At 40.4% G+C, this 22,309-nt stretch overlaps 2 protein-coding genes across 6 annotated transcripts; one reads left to right on the forward strand and one right to left on the reverse strand.

Annotated features, from left to right (window-relative positions):
• Nucleotides 1-451: 451 nt before the first annotated feature.
• On the forward strand, nucleotides 452-12,641 carry LOC149310574 (small ribosomal subunit protein uS10m-like). 3 transcript variants are annotated; one of them, XM_089529223.1, is made up of 8 exons: nucleotides 452-540; nucleotides 1,909-1,967; nucleotides 2,134-2,206; nucleotides 2,449-2,588; nucleotides 4,974-5,082; nucleotides 5,559-5,648; nucleotides 6,128-6,403; nucleotides 12,134-12,641. In XM_089529223.1, the coding sequence occupies exons 1-7, from the start codon at nucleotides 496-498 to the stop codon at nucleotides 6,212-6,214; spliced, it is 603 nt and encodes a 200-aa protein (XP_089385349.1). In that variant the 5' UTR covers nucleotides 452-495; the 3' UTR covers nucleotides 6,215-6,403; nucleotides 12,134-12,641. The 3 variants fall into 3 exon arrangements, with proteins under 3 accessions (XP_089385349.1, XP_089385347.1, XP_089385348.1); XM_089529221.1 differs by lacking the exon at nucleotides 452-540 and adding an exon at nucleotides 560-997; XM_089529222.1 differs by lacking the exons at nucleotides 452-540; nucleotides 12,134-12,641 and adding an exon at nucleotides 560-997 and having other exon boundaries at nucleotides 6,128-8,294.
• LOC149310575 (uncharacterized) lies at nucleotides 6,772-22,015 on the reverse strand. Of its 3 annotated transcripts, none has more exons than XM_089529225.1 (6): nucleotides 21,932-22,015; nucleotides 17,070-17,149; nucleotides 16,457-16,549; nucleotides 15,037-15,168; nucleotides 13,644-13,775; nucleotides 6,772-13,353 (listed from the first exon to the last, which is right to left on the reverse strand). In XM_089529225.1, exons 2-6 carry the CDS (start codon nucleotides 17,147-17,149, stop codon nucleotides 13,266-13,268), a joined length of 525 nt encoding a protein of 174 aa, XP_089385351.1. In that variant the 5' UTR covers nucleotides 21,932-22,015; the 3' UTR covers nucleotides 6,772-13,265. The 3 variants fall into 3 exon arrangements, with proteins under 3 accessions (XP_089385351.1, XP_089385352.1, XP_089385350.1); XM_089529226.1 differs by having other exon boundaries at nucleotides 6,772-11,570; nucleotides 21,908-22,007; XM_089529224.1 differs by having other exon boundaries at nucleotides 21,908-22,006.
• Nucleotides 22,016-22,309: the final 294 nt, after the last annotated feature.

Raw genomic sequence — 22,309 nt, forward strand, 5'->3', positions numbered from 1 at the left:
ATAAAGTGACACGAAAAGAAGCAATTATACTGCTGCAATGGTGTGTGTGTGTATATAATACAATCTACATATATATGTATATTATATGATGTGTGTATATATATAGTGTTATTAAATATAAAGTGACATGAGAAAAGTGAAAGCGATTATAATGCTGGAATGGTGTGTGCGCACATATATATATATATAATATTACAATGTATATAATATATTACATATTATTATACATTATATCTATATCTATATCTAAATGTATAGATATAGATACACAAACAGAGAGAGAGAGAGACTGTAGAAAGTGGCAGAAGAGTGAAACGGGCGCAGTGCTCCCTCTTTCCCTCTAGAGGGCGAAGGCTAGACTTGCTCCTGGCTTAGTTCCAGACTAAGGCGGAGACCCCGCGGCCACGCAAAAGAGCCTTGCCGCTCTAGCCCTCGCCGGAAGTGGCGCTCTATGGTTCCCTGTGACAGGAAGTGACGCTAAAAGCGGGGGACCAAATGGCGGCGCAGAGGGGGATGAGTTTCTTGAGGCGCTTGTGGCAGGTAATTGCAGCCCCGAGCCACAGTCCAAGACGGAAACCGCTGCCAGGGCAGCTGGGCGGCTGGGATGATGCAGTTTGTCGCCAAACTACAAGCGCCAGGGGAGGACTGAATCGCGGCTGTGAAACGGGGCCAAAGCGCGTTATTTCTGCAGTGCAGGAGGACTCCTGGGTTCCCTGGGCGACCTGGCAGCTGCCCCGTTCCTCCAGCTAAGCAGCCTCTGTCTTCCCAAATGGTGGCAAGGGGCAGGGGACCCTGGAGGATCATCAAGGGGAATAAGAATAGTAATAACAATAATAATAATAATAATAATAATAAACCACTTTGGTGCTCATGGCTTCAGGAGGGAGCGAGCTTGTTTTCTGCTGCTCCAGAGAACAGGATCTGGAGCAATGGATGCAAGCTGCAGGGAAAGAGATTCCACCTCAATATTAGGAGGAGCTTCCTGAAAGCAAGGGCTGTAAGTAAGTGGCGGAGTCTCCTTCCTTAGAGGTCTTTAAACAGAGGCTGGATGGCCATCTGTCGGGGATGCTTTGATGGAGAGTTCCTGCATGGCAGAAGGAGGCTGGACTGGGTGGCCCTTGCATCTCTTCAAACTCTATGATTCTATATCATATAATGTGGACTGCAAATCTCTAACCACTTCCCTGCCATTGTTCCCTTGGGAACCAGCTACACATCATACCCTTACTATTGTTTGCAGCTTCCACTGCAGCTGCAGATAGCAAAACAGCAAGGACACATTAACCCTGGCAGGAGGCAATGGGGCGGGAAAACTGACCTCGTGGGGAAGCAGGTTATTTCATCTGGATGTATCAGCAGCAGCCCATTTGGATCTGAATGCATGGAGGCCACAGGAGGGTGTGTAGCGCAATGGGATGGGTACATAAGGGATCTGAATAACGTCCATGGAGAGGGATCCCAGAATCAAATGAAGGGGCAACCAGCAGACATGGGCTAGCTTTTATCATCATGGAATTTGTGCATATCTCCCTCTGTGGGTGCAGCTACACTTAAGTGATGCAGTTTGACACCACTTTAAGGGCTGTGGCTCCATCCCACAGTCCTGGGATTTGTAGTTTTAACAAAATCTGTAGCATTCTCTGGTTGAATGCTGACATCTCACAAAAGTGCAGATCATAGGATTTTGTAGGATGGAGCCATGGCAGTTACAGAGGTGTCACACTGCATTGCTTCTAGTGTAGATGCTCTGCGTGTGAATTCCCTTCCTCTCCAAATTGTCTTCCAATGTTTTGTGTACTTTTAGGCACTGCGTGTTGAGGCTAATTCTGCAAAGCCATTGTGCTTGATGGATGATAACATTAGCATAGATCCTGTAATGTACCAGCTATTTAATTCTTGCTTTTCTAGGGGCAAGAGGATTTCCTTCTAAGAAGCAGAGCTCCACTAAAGCAACATAACTTTCTCCAGTAAGTTTATTTCTTGAAGCTGTATCAGTGAAGCCCACATCTATTTAATAGTAAGGTCCTCTAAGTTCAGTGGGGCTCATTCCCACTCCGGTTTCTATGGGATTGGAGCCTAATGCTCCTGCCCATGTATTATCATTGAAATAATCATTCTTGCTCCCTTTTTCAGAAACAACCCCCTGATGTGGTTTCAGCTTTCAGGGGCCCACACAGATATTCAACAGCCCAAGGGGAACACGCTGGTATGTTTGAGAAGTTTTGAACTTGCTGTATGTTGCCAATAACTTAAGAACATTTCCTTAAACAATCTAAATGGACCTGGGATGCATGTTTGGATGCGTTTAAAATATGTTGTGGCTGTAACAGCATATCTCCCTTCTTAATCTGAAAGGAATAACCTATAATTAGATATTAAAAAAACAGCATGTTGCAATGTTGTCTCGTGTATATTGATCTTCTTATTTCTCATTGCTTACCCATGTAGGTATCTATTTCAGATGAACCAGATACACTATACAAGAGACTAGCTGTTCTTGTTAAAGGTCATGACAAAACTGTGTTGGACAGTTATGAGTATTTCATGGTGCTTGCTGCTAAAGAACTTGGACTCTCAGTTGAAAAAGTGTAAGTACTACAGTAGAGTCTCGGTTAACCGACACTCTGGATTATTCGACGCCCCTCGCCTCCCTCTTCTCTCCCTCGTTCCCTACTTACCTTCACCGAGTCCTGCCCTGCCCTGCCTCCCTTCCCTTCCCCTCAAAGGACTCCGAAGAGCCCTTTGGAGTAAAGGGGAGGTCCGGGAAGAGGGCTGGCCAGAGAGCCCACTGAGGGAGAGGGTAGGCCTGGGAAAGAGAGGTCTAGGCCCATGCCAAGGCCTCTCCCTCCCATCTTCTCTTTCCTCTCCCCGAACAGACTCTCAGGAGTCCGTTCGAGGGGAGGAAAGACCCGGGTGCTCAGCGTGGCTTGTCCTCCGCAGCCACGGAGGACAGGAAAGAGCTGAGGACGCAGCCTCCTCAAAGAGGCTGTGTCCTCGGCCCAAGCTTGTCCTCCGCGGCTTGCCTCCCCTCCCAAGGGAGCCCAAGGACTCCCTGGGGAGGGAAGGGGCCAAGCCCCGCCACCGCTAGCTTTCCCTCAGCTGGAAGGGAGCTCCACGGAGCTCCTTTCAAGCTGAGGGAAGCCAGGCCGCTGAGGAGAAGACTCTGGCCTTGGCCCAGTCCCCTCCCCAGCAGCTTGCTTTCCCTCGGCTGGAAGGGACCTCTGCTGAGCTCCCTTCAAGCAGAGGGAAACCTCATTGGATTATCCGATATTTTTGGTCATCCGACAATCAGTCGGTCCCGTTTATGTCGGATAATCGAGACTTTACTGTATTTACCTTTGCATTTGCCCAGCTTTCCTAAAATCTCCTTTTTGAAACAGCTTGGCTGACCTGTGGTTGAAGTACTGCTTAACTTCAGTCTGTGCTTCCAACCCTAGTAATTCCATTGACCCAAATCTTCTTAGTTCCACTGGTAGGTTAACGGACATAAAGACAACCACAGCAGCAAGAAGAATACAGCCTGGGAATACTAGTAGCAAAGAAAAGGGGGGCGGGGGGAGGAATTACCTGTGCCACAGTTGGTTGCCAGTGGTACTCAAAGTTGTGCTCTGTGAGCCAATGGTTGCTAGTCTGGGAGTTTCCAGGAACAAACAGTTTGTAACCAGTGGCTACAAATATAATACTGGTCCCTAGTATATTGGGGGACCCCTCACATTAGATAGCATAAACACTGATCCAATTCATCCCTCCCAGAATTCGTCTGCTATGAGGAACCACAACACCTCTTTCCAATGTTCACCAACAGTATTCTAGCCATTATCATTCCAAAAACATACCTTCTGGGCTGACAAGAATCCAGAATATTGATTTCCCAGTGAAATTCACCTCATCTTCTATAAGTTTTAGTCAGAATAGCAAAGAACAGTTTGGACTTCCTGATTCAGACTTTGGAAACAGGGGCTATTAAATCAGGTTCCTTATGGTTAATAAGTTGTACCAGACCTCTTGTAAATTTATCGGCCAGAAGTAAAAGAAAAAGAGGGGGACATGTAGCTGTTATCTCTGTGAAACTGGTTTTTGAATTGAATAGTAATTTAATATCCCTGAGGGTAGAGATTATCTTGTATATTTAACTCAAAAGTCCTTTTGAATTTAATAACATGTCTATTTATTTATATCATGCTCTATATTTTGAAATCTTAGGGCAACATACAAGTAAACTCAATATAAAGAGATTAAAACAATTCAACAGTAAAAATACGTTAAATAAATATACATTTATTTATTTAACAAACCTGTAAGATTTTAAAAATCAGGTTAAAACTATGCACATAAACAAACAGTTAGGGCCTAAAGGCTTTTGTAAACAGACATGTTTTTACTTGATGCATGAATAAAGTCAGTGTTAGTGACAGTCATGCTTCCAAGCAGAAGTCATTCCATAACTGGGTGCCACACTTCCAAGTTACCCTCTCCTCACTTCTGTAACACAGGAGTGTCCCTCCATGAGACCTCAGCCTTTGGGTAGGCAGACAGGGAGAGTCACGCCTTCCAAATATTGAGGTGTCAAACCATTACTTCTTTCTTTCACAAACACCTTGAAAAGAAGCATTTCGGCCATGAGTGCAATTTTTCTTAAGATATGCATTATACGATGTTATATCAGTCCTCTTTTTCCTACCAGGAGCTTATATTATAGATGAGGGGTTAAATTTGTGTTTTCAGTTTTGTTTTAAATTATGAATGAAAGTTCTTGATGACAGCCAAAAAATTACTGATTATAGGTTTTCCCTTGACCACTTCTCAGGTCCAAGGATTTGTTTCTCTCGGATCTGAGCAACAAAACAGCAATCCCATCTGGCTCCCCAATTCAATCCCCTCCCCGCTTCATTATTGATAACAAATAAGTTTATTTTCAGAAATAAATGGTGTACAGAGACAGATATTTCAATAAAGATTACTTTATCTCTTAGAGAAGAACCTCGAAGGAAGATAGAGCGATTCACACTTCTGAAATCTGTTCACATTTATAAGAAGCACAGAGTTCAGTATGAAATGAGGACGCATTATCGATATGTGGAGGTGAGAAGCTTTTTCAAAAAAAAGTCAGAAGTGTGTATGTCAGGATGAGGAACCTTCTGTCCCCATCTTCAGTGTTGTTGGATTACCTTGCCCTATGAACTGTCTAGCAACCAAATCAGTCATCACTGACCGTGCTGATGTGTGCTGGTGGGAACTGGAGTCCAGCATCAGGATGACTCCAGTTATCTAGCTCTGCTTTAAGAACAGGGATTCCTTTTATCTGTGCATGTGACTATGTGCACACGCACACTCTCTTCTGTCTAAAATACTAAACTTCTAGCAGGCAGCAAATAGCCTGAGAACTATATTCAGCCCATTAATTTTCTGACTCTAGAGTTACTATTCTCAAAGTTATTAAATGGATAAAGGCAATGCTCAGTTGCACAAGCTGACAAACTCGTATGCGTGCTACAGATCTCTTATGTTGACATATATGCCATTGTTACCTGAAAACTAAAACATTTCTATTGTTTCAGTTAAAGCATTTAACTGGCAGCACAGCCAGTGTATACCTGGAATATATTCAACGGAATTTACCCGAAGGGGTCGCCATGGAAGTAAAAAAGGTATTTAACTGTATTTTTAACTCTGCAGTATAAAAATGTGACAGAGTTTTGTTTTTTGGCCAAATTTTACTGTATTACACTTCAGGGGTTATATAAAATGTCAACATTTAAAAGCAGCAATGATCATCTTAACAGTTATTAATAACAAAATAACAAATCAATAACAACAGTGATATGATAATGTAGAAGAAGGGCATTGAGAAAACTTAAAAAGGTTCATAGTGTTAATAAGTTTATCGTTAACCTGACACAGTTGAGTCTTCATGTAGAATATGTGACAGAGTCTTAAGTCTTGTTTTAATCATGAATCAAAGGGTTTCTTTTTTCTGCTGAAATCCTCCATCTGTGCAAAATCCCATATATGTTTTGGATTTTAAGAATATAATTTACATAAACAAGGACTGCAGTAGAAAGTGTTAAGACAACTGATGAACTGTTGTGGTACAAAATTACTGATGTACATTTCTGTTTGTTTTCAGACCAGATTAGAAAGGCTTCCTGAACATATTCAGACACCTGTTTGGGACACACTGCCTGAAATAGAAGAAACAGCAGCTAAATCATAACATACCTGGTCTGCGGACGTTCCACCTACATTTTATGTTAGAACCATAAATGGAATGTAACGGTCTTATTATGAAAGTCCTGTTTTGAGTTTGAAAATAGTCTGTACCACTCTGGTTTTAAGAAACCTTTTCTTGACCACATTTTTGTAATTGGAACTCCCAAGATATGATTGTTCAGAAGAGATGGAAGTAAGTAGATATAAGTGTGTTATGTACACTTATGTCATGATTTGTTTAAGCTGGAACTTAAATGAAAAACTATTTTATAAATTCTAAGTTCAAGTGATTTATAATGTTTGAAAATACTTCCTTTCATAATTTTCAGTAATCTAAGACTAATAATATTAATTGCTCAGGCCTTTTCTACAGAATTTCTGAGGAAAGTGTTACCAAAATATTTCTGCTATTGTGAGGATCATATTATAAGCCTCACAGTATTTGAGGCTGTTATAAATAATGTGTTTAAAAATTCAGAACAGTTAATGAAATGTACAAGTTGGTGCACTTCAGTAGTTTGGTAGTAGTTACGCATGGGAGTAACTTTTGTTTTCCTTGACTTTCCTTCACACACAAGGGCAGCTGTCTTCCAGTGCCGTTGATATACATTCATTCTATTTGTAGCTTACAAAACTAGCTTTGTGGACAGGCACTATAACATAGATACAAGCTTGAAGCAACTTCCTGTACTGCAGCCGCTCACTCACAAACCACAAAGTTGTGAGTTCAATACTAGCAAAAGGGCTCAAGCTCGACTCAGGCTTGCATCTTTCCGAGGTCGCTAAAATGAGTACCCAGATTGTTGGGGGCAATTAGCTTACACTTTATAAACCGCTAAGGGAGTGCTTAGGTGCACTGATAAGTGGTATAGAAATGTACTTGCTATTGCTATCAAGTTTTAAACTGTTATAGGACTGTATGTCTGCAGAAACATTTGGGGCCGGGATTTGCAGGAAGAAAACAGGACATCTACTTCAATCCTTTGCCTGCCTCCATTTCTAGTGTTTTGAATGTTTTAAATTCAGTTGTTCTCAACCTGTGGGTCGCAATCCCCTTAGGGGTCAAATGACCCTTTCACAGGGGTCCCCTAAGACCATTGGAAAAACATATTCCCAATGGCTTTAGGAATGATTTTATGGCTGGGGATCACCACAACATGAGGAACTATATTAAAAGGTCACTGTATGAGGAAGGCTGAGAACCATTGAGTTAGGCACTTTTTATTCTGGTCCGATAACAATGAGTGCTTAGTAGTGTATGTTCCAAATACATAACTTGAAACGTAGAATTTCCCTTTCGTCCAAGTGAAAGGAAGATTTTTTGCAGGATATGTGACATTTGTGTATTGCTTATCCACCAATTCAGAGATCAAATGGGAATGTAACTATCAATAAAGTCAGCTGCTCTTAAAGAATTGGGGTTAAGAACCTGGCACTGTGAAATAACCAAGCTGTTGGCACAGTAATCTTAAGCTGATTTTTACTTCTAAGCTGTTCATTTTCTTTCCTGCTAAAGGGGAAGTGCAAGACCAAGCTGTGCCAAAGTGCTTGTCTTAATTAGGGCAACCGTGAGCAGATGCTCATCTCCCACATAGAGCTTACTAATAACCACAGGATGTTTAAAAACAATCAGAAGCCTACAGTAATATTTTTAATCAGGGTACAAACCAATCTGTCTAATATTTTATTAAGCTTTTTTTCCCAAGCTCTATCAGCTTTGCAATATATTACTATTCCCATTTTACAGATAGAGAAGTCAGTATCTGTTTTAGTTCATTAAACAGTACCATCATACATATAACTTACTTTCAATTCAGTGAGCTTCACTTTCAGGAAATGAGACTGCCTTCTAAAGGGCTTTAATTTCTTAAGAGCCAATTCCAGGACTCTGTGATGCCTTGGGAGGTTGTTGTTTTTTTCTGGAAAAGGCATTCAGGTTGCAATACTATGCATGATAAGCTAGAGTTAAACAGACTGTCAGCCTGGCTTAAACATTTTTCCTTGTATATCTATAAACCATACCATTAATATACATGAAATAGGGGATAAATCTTCTAAAAGGGAATAAAATCAAATGGCTCTTCTTTGTGTAAACTGTTTCTTAGCAACTAGATTAAGGTTACTAGGATACAAAAATGTGGTAGGTATTGGTGGGGTGAGGAAGGTTCCATTTTGGTAGAACATAAAAGGGAGTTTGCTACATGAATTGGTCACATCATCACCCCAATGCAAAGTGAAAATGAGTACCTAAATATCTCTATTGAAAGCTTTGGCTCAGAAGAAAGTGATAAAACATGACTGCCCCCTTTCTTGATTGCTGTTCCAAACCATGAGTGAATTCATACGGGCAGCTAGTGCATACTTCAGTGCCTATGTGATGTTTCAGCAACATTCTCAACAGCAGAATGAGTCAGCTGTAAACACTGTGTCAATTTGGAAGGTACTCTTTTCTATCAACAAAACATTTGCAACAAACTGCTGGGCAAAACTGGATAGGGCAGCAGTTCCTCTACCTGTCTCATTGGAGCATGTCTTCTTGCCCACCAGTTACTCATTTTTGTACTGTATGATTGTCCAGGAACAGAAGTTGCACTGTATTTATATCTACATCTATTATTAGCTGGGTAAAATGAATTGAGATATAGAATCATAGAGCTGGAAAAGACCACAAGGGCCATCCAGTCCAATCCCCTGCCATGCAGGAAAACAAAATCAAAGCATCCCTGACAGATGGCTATCCAGCCTCTGTTTTAAGATCTCTAAGGAAGGAGACTTCAATACACTCCAAGGAAGAGTGTTCCACAGTCGGACAGCCCTGCAGTGGACTATACTAAAAAGGAAGCACCACAGGAGAATGGTGCTCATGTACCCTACACACATAATTGACATAGTAAGTAAGACAAACACAAAGGCAGTTCATACTTTACTATCTTCATGTTTATTGATACAAACTTTTTTCCCATCAAAATAAGGTGATCCTGCAATAGAATTTATTACAGCAGAAAATATGTTCCTTAAATGTGTTTTCTCCCTTATACTCAACATGAGCCTATTTTAAAGGTTGACCTACATTTCCCTCAAAATGTTTGCAATTTTTAAAAAGGAAACTTCTGTTAACTATGCTTATGGAGAAAGGAAGCAATCTGTAAGGAAGTTTCTCTGCTGAAATTGGCTTACATACACACACTAAACCCAGGAGACTCAAATGTCTGTTCATCCTGATAACCAAAGCACAATTGCTTGCTTACTACTTCCTTAGGATAAACTGGATGTGGCAAATTAACTTCATGTTTTGCTTTTGGGCTTCTAGAAGAATCTGGTTAGCATCTACTGAAAGTAACTAAGGACTCAATGGACCTTTGTGCAATATAGTGAGGCAATTAAGCTTTCTTCTCATGTCTAAAATAAAAACAATGTTGCCACTAAATAACTGCATAGCTTGCGTTTAGGTGTAGTGCATAAGGTAAAAGGAACAGTCTGTCTACTTTGGGGTAGTGAAAGTGCACCCACTCAGACTCCCATTACTTGGTCAAAAATGTTCATTTTTCTGCCTGGGGCAGAAAATTGGCCTCTGGATCCACCAAATCTATGTGTTCCACTTTATACGCAAGAGAAGATTTGCCGCTCTTTCAACATTTATATTTTCATAGACAAGAAGGGGTAATAATATCAGAACTTCCTCCTAGAGACATGAAAATGCCAACATAGGTTTGGAAGCCATTTTGAGGTTTCTACAGTATAAAATGAATGGGTTCAGGAAGAATATTCATGTCCTCATACATGTGTGTACTATTCTTCCTTAATGCAAAAATTGCTAATATCCTTACTTTATTGATGTGCACCTTCCAAGTCATTTTTGACGTACAGCAAACCTATCATAGGGTTTTCTTGGCAAGGTTCTTCAGAGGGGATTTGCCATTGCCTTCCCCTGAAACTGAGGACCAGTGGAAAATTTGCCCTATCTCAAGTGAGAACGATTGTCTGCACAGCCATACTTACACATTGAGTGTAAGACTAATTCATTTGAACTGCTAAAATGTTACTAGTCTTGGATCTCTCTGTGCAGAGTAGTTGAAGGTTAGCCAATAACTTTTTTCATTGAAACATTACTCTGTACATATTAATGCAGCAGTATTATGCAGCTTATATTGACCAAGAGCATAATGGAATCACTCCTAAACCACATGGCAGCTTTGCATATCTGAAGTGTTACCTGAATTGTTCATATAACTACAGGGTGAAACAGATGGCCATGAATGGGTTGCTTGAAGCTGCCCCACCCAAGATGCCTTGGGGCTGCGGCAAGCACATGCCATGGCCCAAATCTGCCGGGAAAAGATCTGCTTCAATTTGGGCTGGGTTTAAGGCGCTTCCAGGTGTGTGGTGTCTAAACACCACACCCCCAAGACGTCTTGAAGCCACCGCTGTTTGATTGGGTGGATTCAAGACATCTTCTGGTCATGTGGCATCTAAATGCCGCACCCTCCTCCAGACCCATCCCCATGCTACCCCCAAAACGTCCATGAGGTCAGTCGACACTTTGGAGTGGCACTGGATGGCACAAGCACAGGGCAGCAAGACAGGGAAATCAAGGGTTGGTCTTTGTAAGTGGCGTTTCCACTCATGCAAGACAACTATGGTCCGAAACACACTGCAGAAATAATCCAGTTTGAGATGTCTTTAACTGTCCTGGTTCAATGCTAAGGATCCTGAGACATGTAGTTTATTGTGGTGGCAGAGCTCTCCAACAGAGAAGGCTAAAGGTCTAACAGAACTACAGTTCTCAGAATTCCCTAGCATAAAGCCAAGGCAGTTAAAGTGGTATCAAATTGGATTATTTCTGCAGTGTGTTTTGTACCTAAGTGTATGTTTCAGTAATAGAAAAATCAAAGTAGATCCAGATACAGCCTGTACAAAAAAAGACTCACCAGTGTTTTGTGCTGTTGTTTGGCATGCACTGCCCCTAAGGAAGTGGGGTTGGGATGTAACCTTCTGACAGATCTGTGAAAAACTAAGCCTTGTGACAGTCTGATATGTGCTTTCCTGACCTACTATCAGTGTGCTTGGCCAAATTGCTAGACCTAAACACAATGCATCCTTTCAAATGGTCTGGCTTCATCATAAGGCAACTGTGAACCTTGGTCCATGAGTGCGAACAATATCAATACTCTGTGTGCCTGTTCACGTGTATATATACTAAGAACATGAATTGAAGTCAGATGAATGTGCACTTTGCTTAAGGAAATAATTGAGTGGAAAATGTTTTAAATACTCTCTCACCTCAAATAAGGCCTTGATGAAAGCTCTCCCAAAGGTCTGCATGCCATCTCCCACTGGCCTCAAAGGGTGACTATGTTACCCTTCAGAAGATAACAATAGCATCATTCTTTCACTATTGAGTATCATTAGACAAATGAACTATTAACCAATTTAGCTAGTTTTAAAGCAGCAAGTTCTATGCTTTAAGCTTACAAAGGTTGTAAATAAAAGATGGTTGTGGAACAGAATTTTAACCAATGGACTAGTACTAAACAAATCTATTCTAACTGTATATTATACATCCAGGACAGGGATTGAGCAGCACCTCAGATTCTGTTGTACTGCAGCTTCCAGCATTTTTTACCACTGGCCTAAGGCTGCTACAAGCTGCTGTCAACAACATCCGGAGGCCCATAATCCCCATCTCTCACTATACACAGTTCAAAAAAGCTCGCTTTCCAGAAAACATATGAAATTAAAATATTATCCACTGCAATTAATTAAAGACACCAAGGATCCAAACAAGTACCAATGCAAAGTCTGGTGGTGGCTGTTTTTATCTAGATTAAATTAATTAACTGTTTAGCTTTCACTTAACTGGAAGCCAGTTGCTTTCATACCTCAATTAATTGCTTTTCTTCGTTTTATTTTACTTTGCTTGCAGACTTTGGACCCAATGTAAGGACTGCTCACACTAAAAAGCCCCAACTGCACCAGACTGGTAAAAAAAGTTTTAATTCAGCCCTCAGCACAAAAGAATGCAGAATGTGTTAAAAATTAATTTACAGACTGTGATCATCCTTGACATTAAACAGTGCTGTTTCTGAATTTTACAGTTTTATCTGTCATTTCAGCAAGCAACATAAGTTACACATTCCATTTTTAGTATTTTCCAGTGCAAAGTAAGAAAATGAAATTGAATGTTAACTATGTAATATACAGCAATGTATTAATTTAAAACAGTATGTACACTGTGAATATTAACATACCCTTTTGTAAGTAACATTGCCAGCTGTAATTATACAATTGGTCAAATGTTCAGCTATACACTCTAATACATTACTGTACAATTAGAAATTTAAACAGAAAGGTCAAGCTGTATTTTAAAATGAATTAAAACAAAGCCCATAAACTTTAGTTCATTAATAAAATTTCTTTTGTTCACAACTTAACATTCAGAGTTTGTTTTCTCCATTACATTTTGTGTACTAGTTACATTTCCAGCCATCATACATAATAATTTATATTTTATTTTTAAGACACCGCTCAATATATAAATTCTCTAAGCGGTTAAGAGTTAATTATCCTTCCCAATATGAAGCATGTTGCTGCAATTACTATAACCAAACAGAAACAACAGTTCACAAGATTTAGAGGCTACAAATACATATTACTGAAACTTAAGATTTATGCACACACTTCAATTATTTACAATCTAAATATCAAATTAAAAGCTTGACCCATTTTTAATATATATATATATATAGATAGATAGATAGATAGATATTTTACAAAAAAAACTTTAGTGTGCAGGTATCAGTTTCCCAAACTCCAGACTTTGAAGAGGATATGCTTGGAAGTATCCAAGGAGTCACAGATCTTTAGGGTATGTTTTTAAATATATGGCTTTTACCAACTTGGTGCATAAGGGCTACTGGAAAAATATGGATGTCAGAGTTCTATTAGTTTTCTTTGCCCTCTATAGTGCTTTACAGGCAGTTCTTAGTCCAGCCATTGCAAATGGTCTCAAGGTAAGGAGCAAGCATCCCTGTTACTGAATTAAAGAATAAGCCTCTTTAATAGAATCTGCCACCTGGCGGCCCAGGCCATCTCTGGCCCCGTCCAGGTGGCGGAGGGACAGGTGCACGGGGTCCATTGGGAAAGCTGTATAAAAGGACAAGATTGTAATTGGTTTTCTCTTCCAAAAAGAGATACCTTTTGTAATATTACACTTAAAATACCACACTGTAATTTGGAATATGCTTCCACCACACATTTAAAAGGCTTCCAAGATGATAAAATATGCTAGCAAAATGATCTTAATGTTTTAAAGTCCACATGGATGGCTTTGAGTTTGATACTTAATCTATCTTCAAAGGTTTTAAAGAATCTTATCTAAGAACATGTACGTGTGAAATACAATTAGCTTAAATAGGGAAAGTAAATATTCTTACCCTCCTGGAGGTGGAAAATGGGCTGGTGGCCATGGCAACATCCCTCTGGCTCTGGGGGGAAGAGGTCTGCCCCTGAAGCCCATTAATCCTGGTGGTGGGTGTGGAGGAAGAGGGGGAAGAGGAACTCCATATCTGCACAGAGAGATCCAGCTGATGGTTATTATTTAACTGTTAAACCAAATATTATCTCACATAATAACACATCTGTCCTTCCTGCTTCAGAGAGATTTTTTTTGTACTTAGAATTGGGAGAAAATTTTCTACGGACATTTTAAAAATGCCTTGTGAATTCAAAGTCATTGATACTGGAGTGCGGGGTCTTAGGCTAATTGTGCTAAATTTCTTATAAACATAACTTTCCCCACCTCTGACTTAGGACCAGGATAGTGTTCTTTAATATTCTAAAAATGACTTCTCAATTTAATATTCATTGAAGCTAGACTCCTCATCTGTCAAACAACAAAGTTCAATCAATACTAATCCTGAAAAGAATACCTTTCAACCCTCCCCTCCTAGAAAAAAGTTTTTTAAAGTAGAGTACAGAAAATTTAATTTAAAAGATCCTATTTTTGGCAGCTTCCAGAATTCCTGTCTTATTCCTCTCTCCTGGGGAGCACAAAAGCCTGAGATTTGCCTGGTCTAAACTATGGTTTAGCACAGTCTTCCCCAACCTGGTTCCCTCCAGATGTTCTGGATTCCAATTCCCATCAGCCCCAGCAAACACTACCAATGGTCAGCAATGATGGGTGCTGTAGTCTATAACATGCAAAGTTGGGTTTAACGTGACATACAAACATGCCATCTTCTCACTTTTCTAGACGATCACTATCTGGTCAGAATTTACCTGAGGCAAAATTACTACTCTAAAACTTTCCTACAGAGCACTCTTGACACTGAAAAACACCCAAGCAAATTGGTTTGGTTTGTGTAATTTATACTTCCAGAAGGAAAAAACCAAAAATTGTGAAGTGCAGGGTTGTCTCTTCAATGGAAAATCCCCAGAAAAGATTCAGCACTTCCCCTATTTCTGTGAAGTCATCAGCATCTGACCATCTTTGGTAACAAAACATTTTTCTTGCATTTATTTTTTTAAATGATCTTGGATTAAACAATTCTCTTTCCATCTAAATATACTTCCAAATGACAACAAAACCTCCTTCTGAAGAAGTTGCATGAATAACCATTCAAATTAGAAACGTAGTTACATTGTGTATCACAGTCTCAATTCTTTCTAGGTTCTTTTAAATTCTGCCAGCAGAAAATTCAAATACTGCAACTCATATAAATTGCCCAAGTGAAAAACATGGTTAGGTGAAGAAGCCCAGACCATAGCCATGGCTGAAACTACAGAGTCATCATTTAAAATATACATGTAAACATCCTCACTACTAACCGTGGGGGAGGAGGCAGAAAAGGCAGTCTCATCATTCCTCTTATGGGTGGAGATGGTGGGAAAAGTGGTCCCCCTCGTCCTCCTCTTCGACCTCTTGAATCTGGATATGGGCGCGTTCTTCCCATTCCACGTCTGCAATAAACCCCACATTTTCAAAATCCATTTAAAACTGAGCAGATCTAAAAGTTGTTAATAATATAGTTAAGTTTTAACAATACTGTATAGTTAAAATAGTTCCATGAAAAGCCATATCAGGTATATCAGGAGTTTTCTTGGCAAGATTTGTTCAGAGATTTGCCATCACCTTAAATAAATGTTTACTGAAACATGTTGAACTGCTCTTTTTTTGTGGTGTAGGAAGCCATCTCTATTCTTTCCAAGTTATTTCTGCCTCTGGTACCAACATTTGTCTTGAAGAAGTAATGAACAGGGAAACATCTGCTAATTGAGATGTTCCTACCTTAAAGAATATACAAAGTGGGGAAATAAGAACTGAACTAGATGCAATAGCCAAAAGGACAGCATTTGAATGAAAACATTTGCTACCTCAAATATCTGTACATGCATGCTCTTGTAACACTGTACTCCCTTAATATTTCATTTTTAATTATTATATTCTCATTCTAATTTTTCAGGACATTTTTTCTTAATATTTATGCATCACAAAAAGCCAGCAACTTCAATTCAGCTGTATATTACAGAAGGTTATTGTTTTTTATCTGGTTGTCCATTAATATTTGAATACAGTCCAGAACATCTTAAAGATGCCATCTCACTCCATTGTTACATGTTAACCTAGCTATTTCTTACAGACTAGGAATGTGAAAACACAAGTATGTCCCGTTCCTTTCAAAAAGGAAAACAGACGTGCATGTTCTTCCATTTCAGCATGCAAAACCAGAGGAAGTGAATTTTAAAGGCAACTATACGGTGAAACAGACCATCACGAAGGAGCAGCTTAAAATCAGCTGAGAAAGCCGGATTGGGGCTGTGGTAACCGCACACCGTTGCTCCAATCCACTTTTTTGCCAGTCCAACAAGAAGCTGCAAATAGCTGCTCCTTTTTGTGCTGGCAAAAAGCCAGTTTTTCTGCCCCACCACAGATGGAAGCTGGCTTGCCTCGGGAGTGCCGGAGGCCAACCCACACATGGACAGCCAGGCGGCGTGAAGCCAGCTTTCTGGCAGCTTCATACCATGCAGTGTCAAAATGCTGTGCTCTGAAGCCACCTGAATGACAGCACAAAGGTGCGGTCTATTTAGCCCCTGTATTTATTAAGGCCTTGACAGTTAGGAAGATTTCACTCTGAAATCAATGCACATGAAATTTAAAAACTAAAGTAACACACAGAACTACTGATTAAAAAAACGTTAGTCTTAGACAAATACACAATGTGTTACCGATTTATATGCCAAGGATTACCTTACAGGCCCAAAGCCATTCAGTGCTCTACCTCGCATCTTCCCTCTAGAATGTCCTCTGCCACCTCGGCCTATTCCCCGACCTCTTGGTCCCCTGAACATAAAAGAAAATATAAGATTGAGCCATTTTTTGTTTCCACAATCAATTATTATGGCACTTTTTGATAAAACTGCTTGGAAGAATTTGGTTTTCAAATTCTTGTCCTATGAAATACACTTGGGATATCCGCATTCAATGCTGGCTCAGGGCCAAAAGCAGGATTTGGGATTAGCACCATGATCAGATCTTCTGATGTCATTTTATTTTTTTCCCTACTAAGTAGCCAGTGGAGAAACTGCAGTAGAAGAAAGAGGTTTAGCCTTCTGCCTCACATATATCCTGTTTCCCTGAGTGAAATCAGGTCTTCCCAAGGAGCTGCTATTAGCACCACTGCCCCCCTCACAAAACAACCACAGGTGCTTACTGTGCCTGTAGGCATCCGTGTCTAAAAATCTAACAAAATACTTGACAGAACCATTCCCAAAATTATTAAGGCCTGATTATGCACATAATAAAGATAAGGTTCTTTGTATCCTACAGTTACAACAGCAGTAACTTCAGAATTGTGTCTCACCTTTTCTTAGTTTCCATCACTTCTATATTTTCTGGAGCAGACTCAGTTTGATTCATTCGGACTTCAGCTTCTTGTTCCATCTATTGCAAATAAACAACAATAACGCCACATTTTTAAACTTGAGATTTATGGATTAGTTCCTCTGAAATCTAATTCTATAAATTCCTTAGCACATTTTGTTATATCAACAAAACTGCCAACAATTATGTAGCACTTTGGTGAAACACAAACATTTCAGACAATATAATATGCATGTCTGTTTTAAACTGTACACTGAAGTCAAATGCATGGTTGCCTATTAAACAGACATTCACAAAGCTGAATTGCCTATTAAGTACAATATGAAATTTTAAGCAAGGGATCTGAAGTATGTATATAAAAATAGCAAAAGAGGAAAACTTAACACATAAAATGAATATGTAAATATTCACTAGAGAAAGGAAAGGATGGGATTCCCAGTTTTTCTCTGTCCTGGTTATTAGAAGAAAAGAAGAAAGCTCTTCTCTCACAAGGCATAAAATGCATTTAGAATCATGGAGCTATAAGAAACTTGAAAGGTAATCTAGTCCAACTCTTACTGAATCTCTGAATTCTTATTGACTCTGGATGTCTGTTATTTCACCATCTGTAACAGTGGTCATGTAGCCTCAACTTGCAAACCATTAACAAAGGACAACCTGATCCCTTTCCACAGCTATCTGATCAATGGTCAACACTTCACAACAAAAGGACATTCTTCATAATGTCTAATCTGGCCATGTGGTGCATATTTTTATTCTGTAGCAATGGGTTTGAAAACTGCTCAGAAACTTCGGGTGGCCAGAAGAGATGCAGCCATATTGATAATTGGGGGCAGCTACAGAGACTATTCAGCTCCTTTGATGCAACAGCTCCACTGGCTGACAGTCTATTTCAGTGTGCTATTCAAAGTGTTGGTAATAATAAAAATAATAACAGCAACAATATTAATATTTATTTCTTACCCACCTCTTCCCATGGATTGAGGCTGGGACAACAACCAATTAACAGACACACCACATCAGTTAAAATTCTTATCAGTTTAAAAGGACAAATAAGCTAAACACATATTAAAACAAACCACATTTAAAATTCACAATTTAAAAACCATCTGGATAAGCTTGCCAGAAGAGAAAGTTCAATTTATTTTACCAATAATTGTTTGTATGTTTTACTTAAATTTTGCTAAGTGCTTTTAATTTAATCTGCTTTTATCTTTGTAAGGCATCTTGAGCTCTAGACTCTGGGCAGAGGCAAAGTGGGATATAAATGAATAAATGAAATAACACTGTTACATCCAAATCTTTGTTCTTTTCTTTTCTTTTGTGAACTGAAACTTGATTCATATCCAACCCTCTGCAGTAGGGGAAAAGAATTCCAGTCCAGAGGGTAACATATAACCCTTTAACAATTTCTTCTTCAGGTAATTGATAAAATTCTCAGTCTTTCCACAGAGGAATTACCCTCATGGTCTTCAAGAGCAAAAATTTCCATTCTTACATAAGTGGCAAATGCTCAACAGGTATGGCTGTGCAGAAACTGCAGAAATTCCTAGTGGTTGACTAAACCCTTATAATATCTGGTCTTAACTCAGAGATCACTTTACTGGAGATGGAAGCTTTATTATATATGAGTGGGAAAATCCATGTTCAATCTGTCTCAAACAGCTGACTTAGAACATCTGATCCAGTTGTCTCAGGTTGAACTGAGAGTGTGGGTTTTTTTTCCTCACATAGCTGGGGGTAAGCAACCTGGGGCCCTATGGCATTATACATTTATAGAGCTATGATCCCTCTTTAAATGCCACAGCATTTAATGCTGGAATTTGCTGTTTAGGAAGAGGTACTTAGGCCCAGCATGGTGTAGCGGTTTGAACTCTAGAGACCAGGGATTGAATCTCTGCTGAGCCATAGAAATCCACTGGATGACCTTAAGGATGTCACCTTCTATCAGCCTCAAAAGAAGGCAAAGGCAACCTTCTTTGGACAGATCTTGCCAAGGAAACTCCATGATAGGTTGACCTCAGGGTCTCCATAAATTGGAAACAGCAAAAAGGCTCACAATAACAACAAATTTAGAATTCTCAACCAGGGCTCTAATGCCTCATGAAACTATACCAAACTACAAGCCCCAGCATCCACAGGAGGGAGCCATGGCAGTTAAAATGGAATCATAGTGCTATAACTGTTTTGTGTCAAAGGATCATAGTGAACTCTGCATCTTTTGGGCAGTAACTTCCGACTAGTGCTATACAGACTATGGTAATGGGAGTTGTAATCCAAAGCCTGTGGAGGGCACAGAATTGCCTATCCCTATATAGCAGGTAATTTAATTAACATGTTTTGCAATGCTAACTCAGGTACAAGACACACTGCAGAAATATTCCAGTTTGAGACGTTTTAACTGCCTTGGCTCAGTGCTAAGGAATTCTGGGAACTGTAATTTTGTGAAACATGTAGCCTTCTCGGTCAGAGAGCTCTGGTATCACAATAAACTATCATTCCCAGGGCAGTTAAAGTGTTCTCAGACTGGATTATTTCTGCTTTGGGCCATAGTTGTGTTATCACCCTTCACTGGTACTGTGAACAGTCAGTTTGTTTATTTAAGGCTTCCCCAGTTGTCACAGGCAGTACTGTTTAATCTGTCTTTTTAATTAATTCATTATAATCCTCTACTCTTCTGCCTGCGGGTTTGTGAATCTGGTACAATGGTCTATGAAAACTGATCCCGTAATAATCCTGTGCAAAGCCTTTAAAATGCCACAGGACTTTTACAGGGCAACTCTATTTGTGCCTCCTTAAAAAGCAAGCTCTACTGAGTTCAATAGTGCTTGAACTATTAGAGTGGTACCTAGTTGTCTGGGTACAAAATTACAGCCTTACAATGCAATCCTATTGGTGCCTACTCAGCAGCACCGGCCGAGTCTCCCTTATCTGAAATGCTTGGAGCCAGAAGTGTTTTGGATTTTGGAGTTTTTCAGATTTTGCAGTATTTGCATATACTGTACAGTCCATGGTGTGATATCTTGGTGAATCACAGCGCTGGAAGAGACCACAAGGGCCATCCAGTCCAACCCCTTGCCATGCAGGAACTCTCAATCAAAGCATCCCCAACAGATGGCCATCCAGCCTCTGACCTCCTAGGAAGGAGACTCCACTACACTCCGAGGAAGGAGTGTGTTCCACTGTCAAACAGCCCTTACTGTCAGGAAGTTCCTCCTAATGTTGAGGTTGAATTTATTTTTCCTGTAGAATATCACCATTGTTATTCTATTTATATCCTGCTGTTCCCCTCAGAATTGGAACCCAAAGATGGCTCACAATTACAAAAGTGAATATTAAAATACAATTGAACTATTACATGTATTCATTAAAGAATAAAACACAGTTTAAAAAAAAGATTAAAAGCATTTTGAAACACTGTATTATTATTATTATTAACCTTGATTTATAAAGCGCTGTAAATTTACACAGTGCTGTACATACAGTCTTTTTAATTAGACGGTTCCCTGCCCTCAGGAAATTAAAACAGTACAAGACCCACAGCCCCAGTTCTTTATAGATTCTTTTAAAAGCCTGGCTTAGCCTGTCAATATTGGGCCCAAACAGACAGGCCAAAATAAAGCTGCTTCAGGACACTTTGGAAGTATGCTGTTTAAACGATGCATGCATCCTAAGAGGCAGGAAGCTGTGCCAAAGCCATGCTCCAGTCCAGCTTCTGGACTCTTAAGATGTGTGTGTCATTTAAACAGCATACCTCCAAAGTGACCCGAAGCAGCTTTATTTTGGCCTGTCTGTTTGGGCGCACAGTCTGCAAAATAGCCTGGACCTGATCCATGTAGAGCTTTATAGGTCATAACCAGGGCTTTGAATTGTGTCTGGAAACAAACTGGCAGCCTGTGGAGCTGTTTCAACAGGGGCACTGTGCAGTCTCTGCAACCTCCCCAGTTGACATTCTGGCTGCAGCTCTTTGGAGCAGCTGAAGTTTCTAAACACTCTGCAAAGGCAGCCCAAGCAGAGTGCGTTACATCAGTCCAAACGGCACGTTTATTGTTGTTAGCTGTTTGTGAGTCTATCTTGACTCATGATGACCCTGCGAATGGGACATCTCTGGCCAGATCCGGTGTCTCAAGGAATGAGCGCAGTTTATTAGAGATAAAAGTACAGTTGCCCCTCCGTTTTCGCGACTTGACGTCTTCTGTGGTCTCAGTTACTCACGGAGGGGTGAGACCCACTGGTTAAAATGGTTCGCACACCAGAGCGCATAGCCATTCAAGCCAATGGGGCTTGAATATATGCAAGCTTCCATTTTCGCAGGTGTGTGTGCGTCCAGAACAGATCCCTTGCGAAAACAAAGGGACGACTGTCCTTAAAAGCATTACACTCATCCCTCCATATCCGTGGGTTTGATATTTGTGGATCCGATTAATACGTTCTCTCTAGGAACATCTAGGTCCTCCAGTGCAACTCTATGGTCAGCTTTAACTAAAAGGTTGCACTGAAAGATCTAGAGAGCACACTCCTCTAGGCCTTTGCAGCTCCTACAGTGCAGCTCTATGGTCAGGGTCTGGCAGAGGCTGACCACACAGGTGCAATGCTAGGGAACCCTGGGAACTGTAGTTCGTCGTGGCACCAGGGCTCTCTATGGCAGAGGTGGCTAAGTGTCTCACAGAACTACAATTCCCAGGGTTCCCTAGTCTGGAGCCAGAAAAATGAGTTATAGCGGTGCCAAACCGGGTTATTTCTCCAAATATGGATGCAGCCCTAATAACAAGACAGTACAACCCAACAGACATATAATACTAATATATATTGACATACATTTGAGGAAGGTGAGGGACTTACCGCTCCGCCTTCGCCTCAGACTCAGCCCACCGACTGAACAAACTCTCCGCAAAATGGCGCCCGAGAGAATATATACTTCCCCTCCGAGGGAAGCCACGCCCACTTCAGGTGAGGGGCGTGGCTTGCTCGGCCCTCCCTGAGGCTCCTCCTTTGAGCAGTGAGCCTGAAGAGGCCCTTTGGCAAGGATTGGGCCCTTGAAGATTCTTTTTGTGGACTTCAACTCCCAGAAGCCTCAGCCACTTTGGCCAATGGGGTGGGATTCTGGGAGTTGAAGTCCCCAATCCCTTAAGCACAGTTTGGGGCCTCCATTCTACAAAAAACAATTAAACGTGATACAAATTAAGACATGCTGATGGATTGGTTTTTAATTACTTAATT

Source organism: Sceloporus occidentalis, unplaced genomic scaffold (assembly GCF_023333645.1).
Source record: "Sceloporus occidentalis isolate IW3139 unplaced genomic scaffold, rSceOcc1.0.p SCAF_6, whole genome shotgun sequence".
NCBI classification, from domain to species: Eukaryota; Metazoa; Chordata; class Lepidosauria; order Squamata; family Phrynosomatidae; genus Sceloporus; species Sceloporus occidentalis.

Bases quoted from the DNA above. Each gene is read 5' to 3' on its own strand.
- LOC149310574 (XM_089529221.1), top strand. From the start codon at position 770: ATGGTGGCAAGGGGCAGGGGACCCTGGAGGATCATCAAGGGGAATAAG. The intron at 998-1,908 runs GTAAGTAAGTGG...TTGCTTTTCTAG, and splicing joins GCTTCCTGAAAGCAAGGGCT to GGGCAAGAGGATTTCCTTCT. The intron at 5,083-5,558 runs GTGAGAAGCTTT...CTATTGTTTCAG, and splicing joins CGCATTATCGATATGTGGAG to TTAAAGCATTTAACTGGCAG.
- LOC149310575 (XM_089529225.1), bottom strand. From the start codon at position 17,149: ATGGAACAAGAAGCTGAAGTCCGAATGAATCAAACTGAGTCTGCTCCA. The intron at 16,550-17,069 runs GTGAGACACAAT...TTTTATGTTCAG, and splicing joins GTGATGGAAACTAAGAAAAG to GGGACCAAGAGGTCGGGGAA. The intron at 13,776-15,036 runs GTTAGTAGTGAG...CTCTCTGTGCAG, and splicing joins TTTCTGCCTCCTCCCCCACG to ATATGGAGTTCCTCTTCCCC.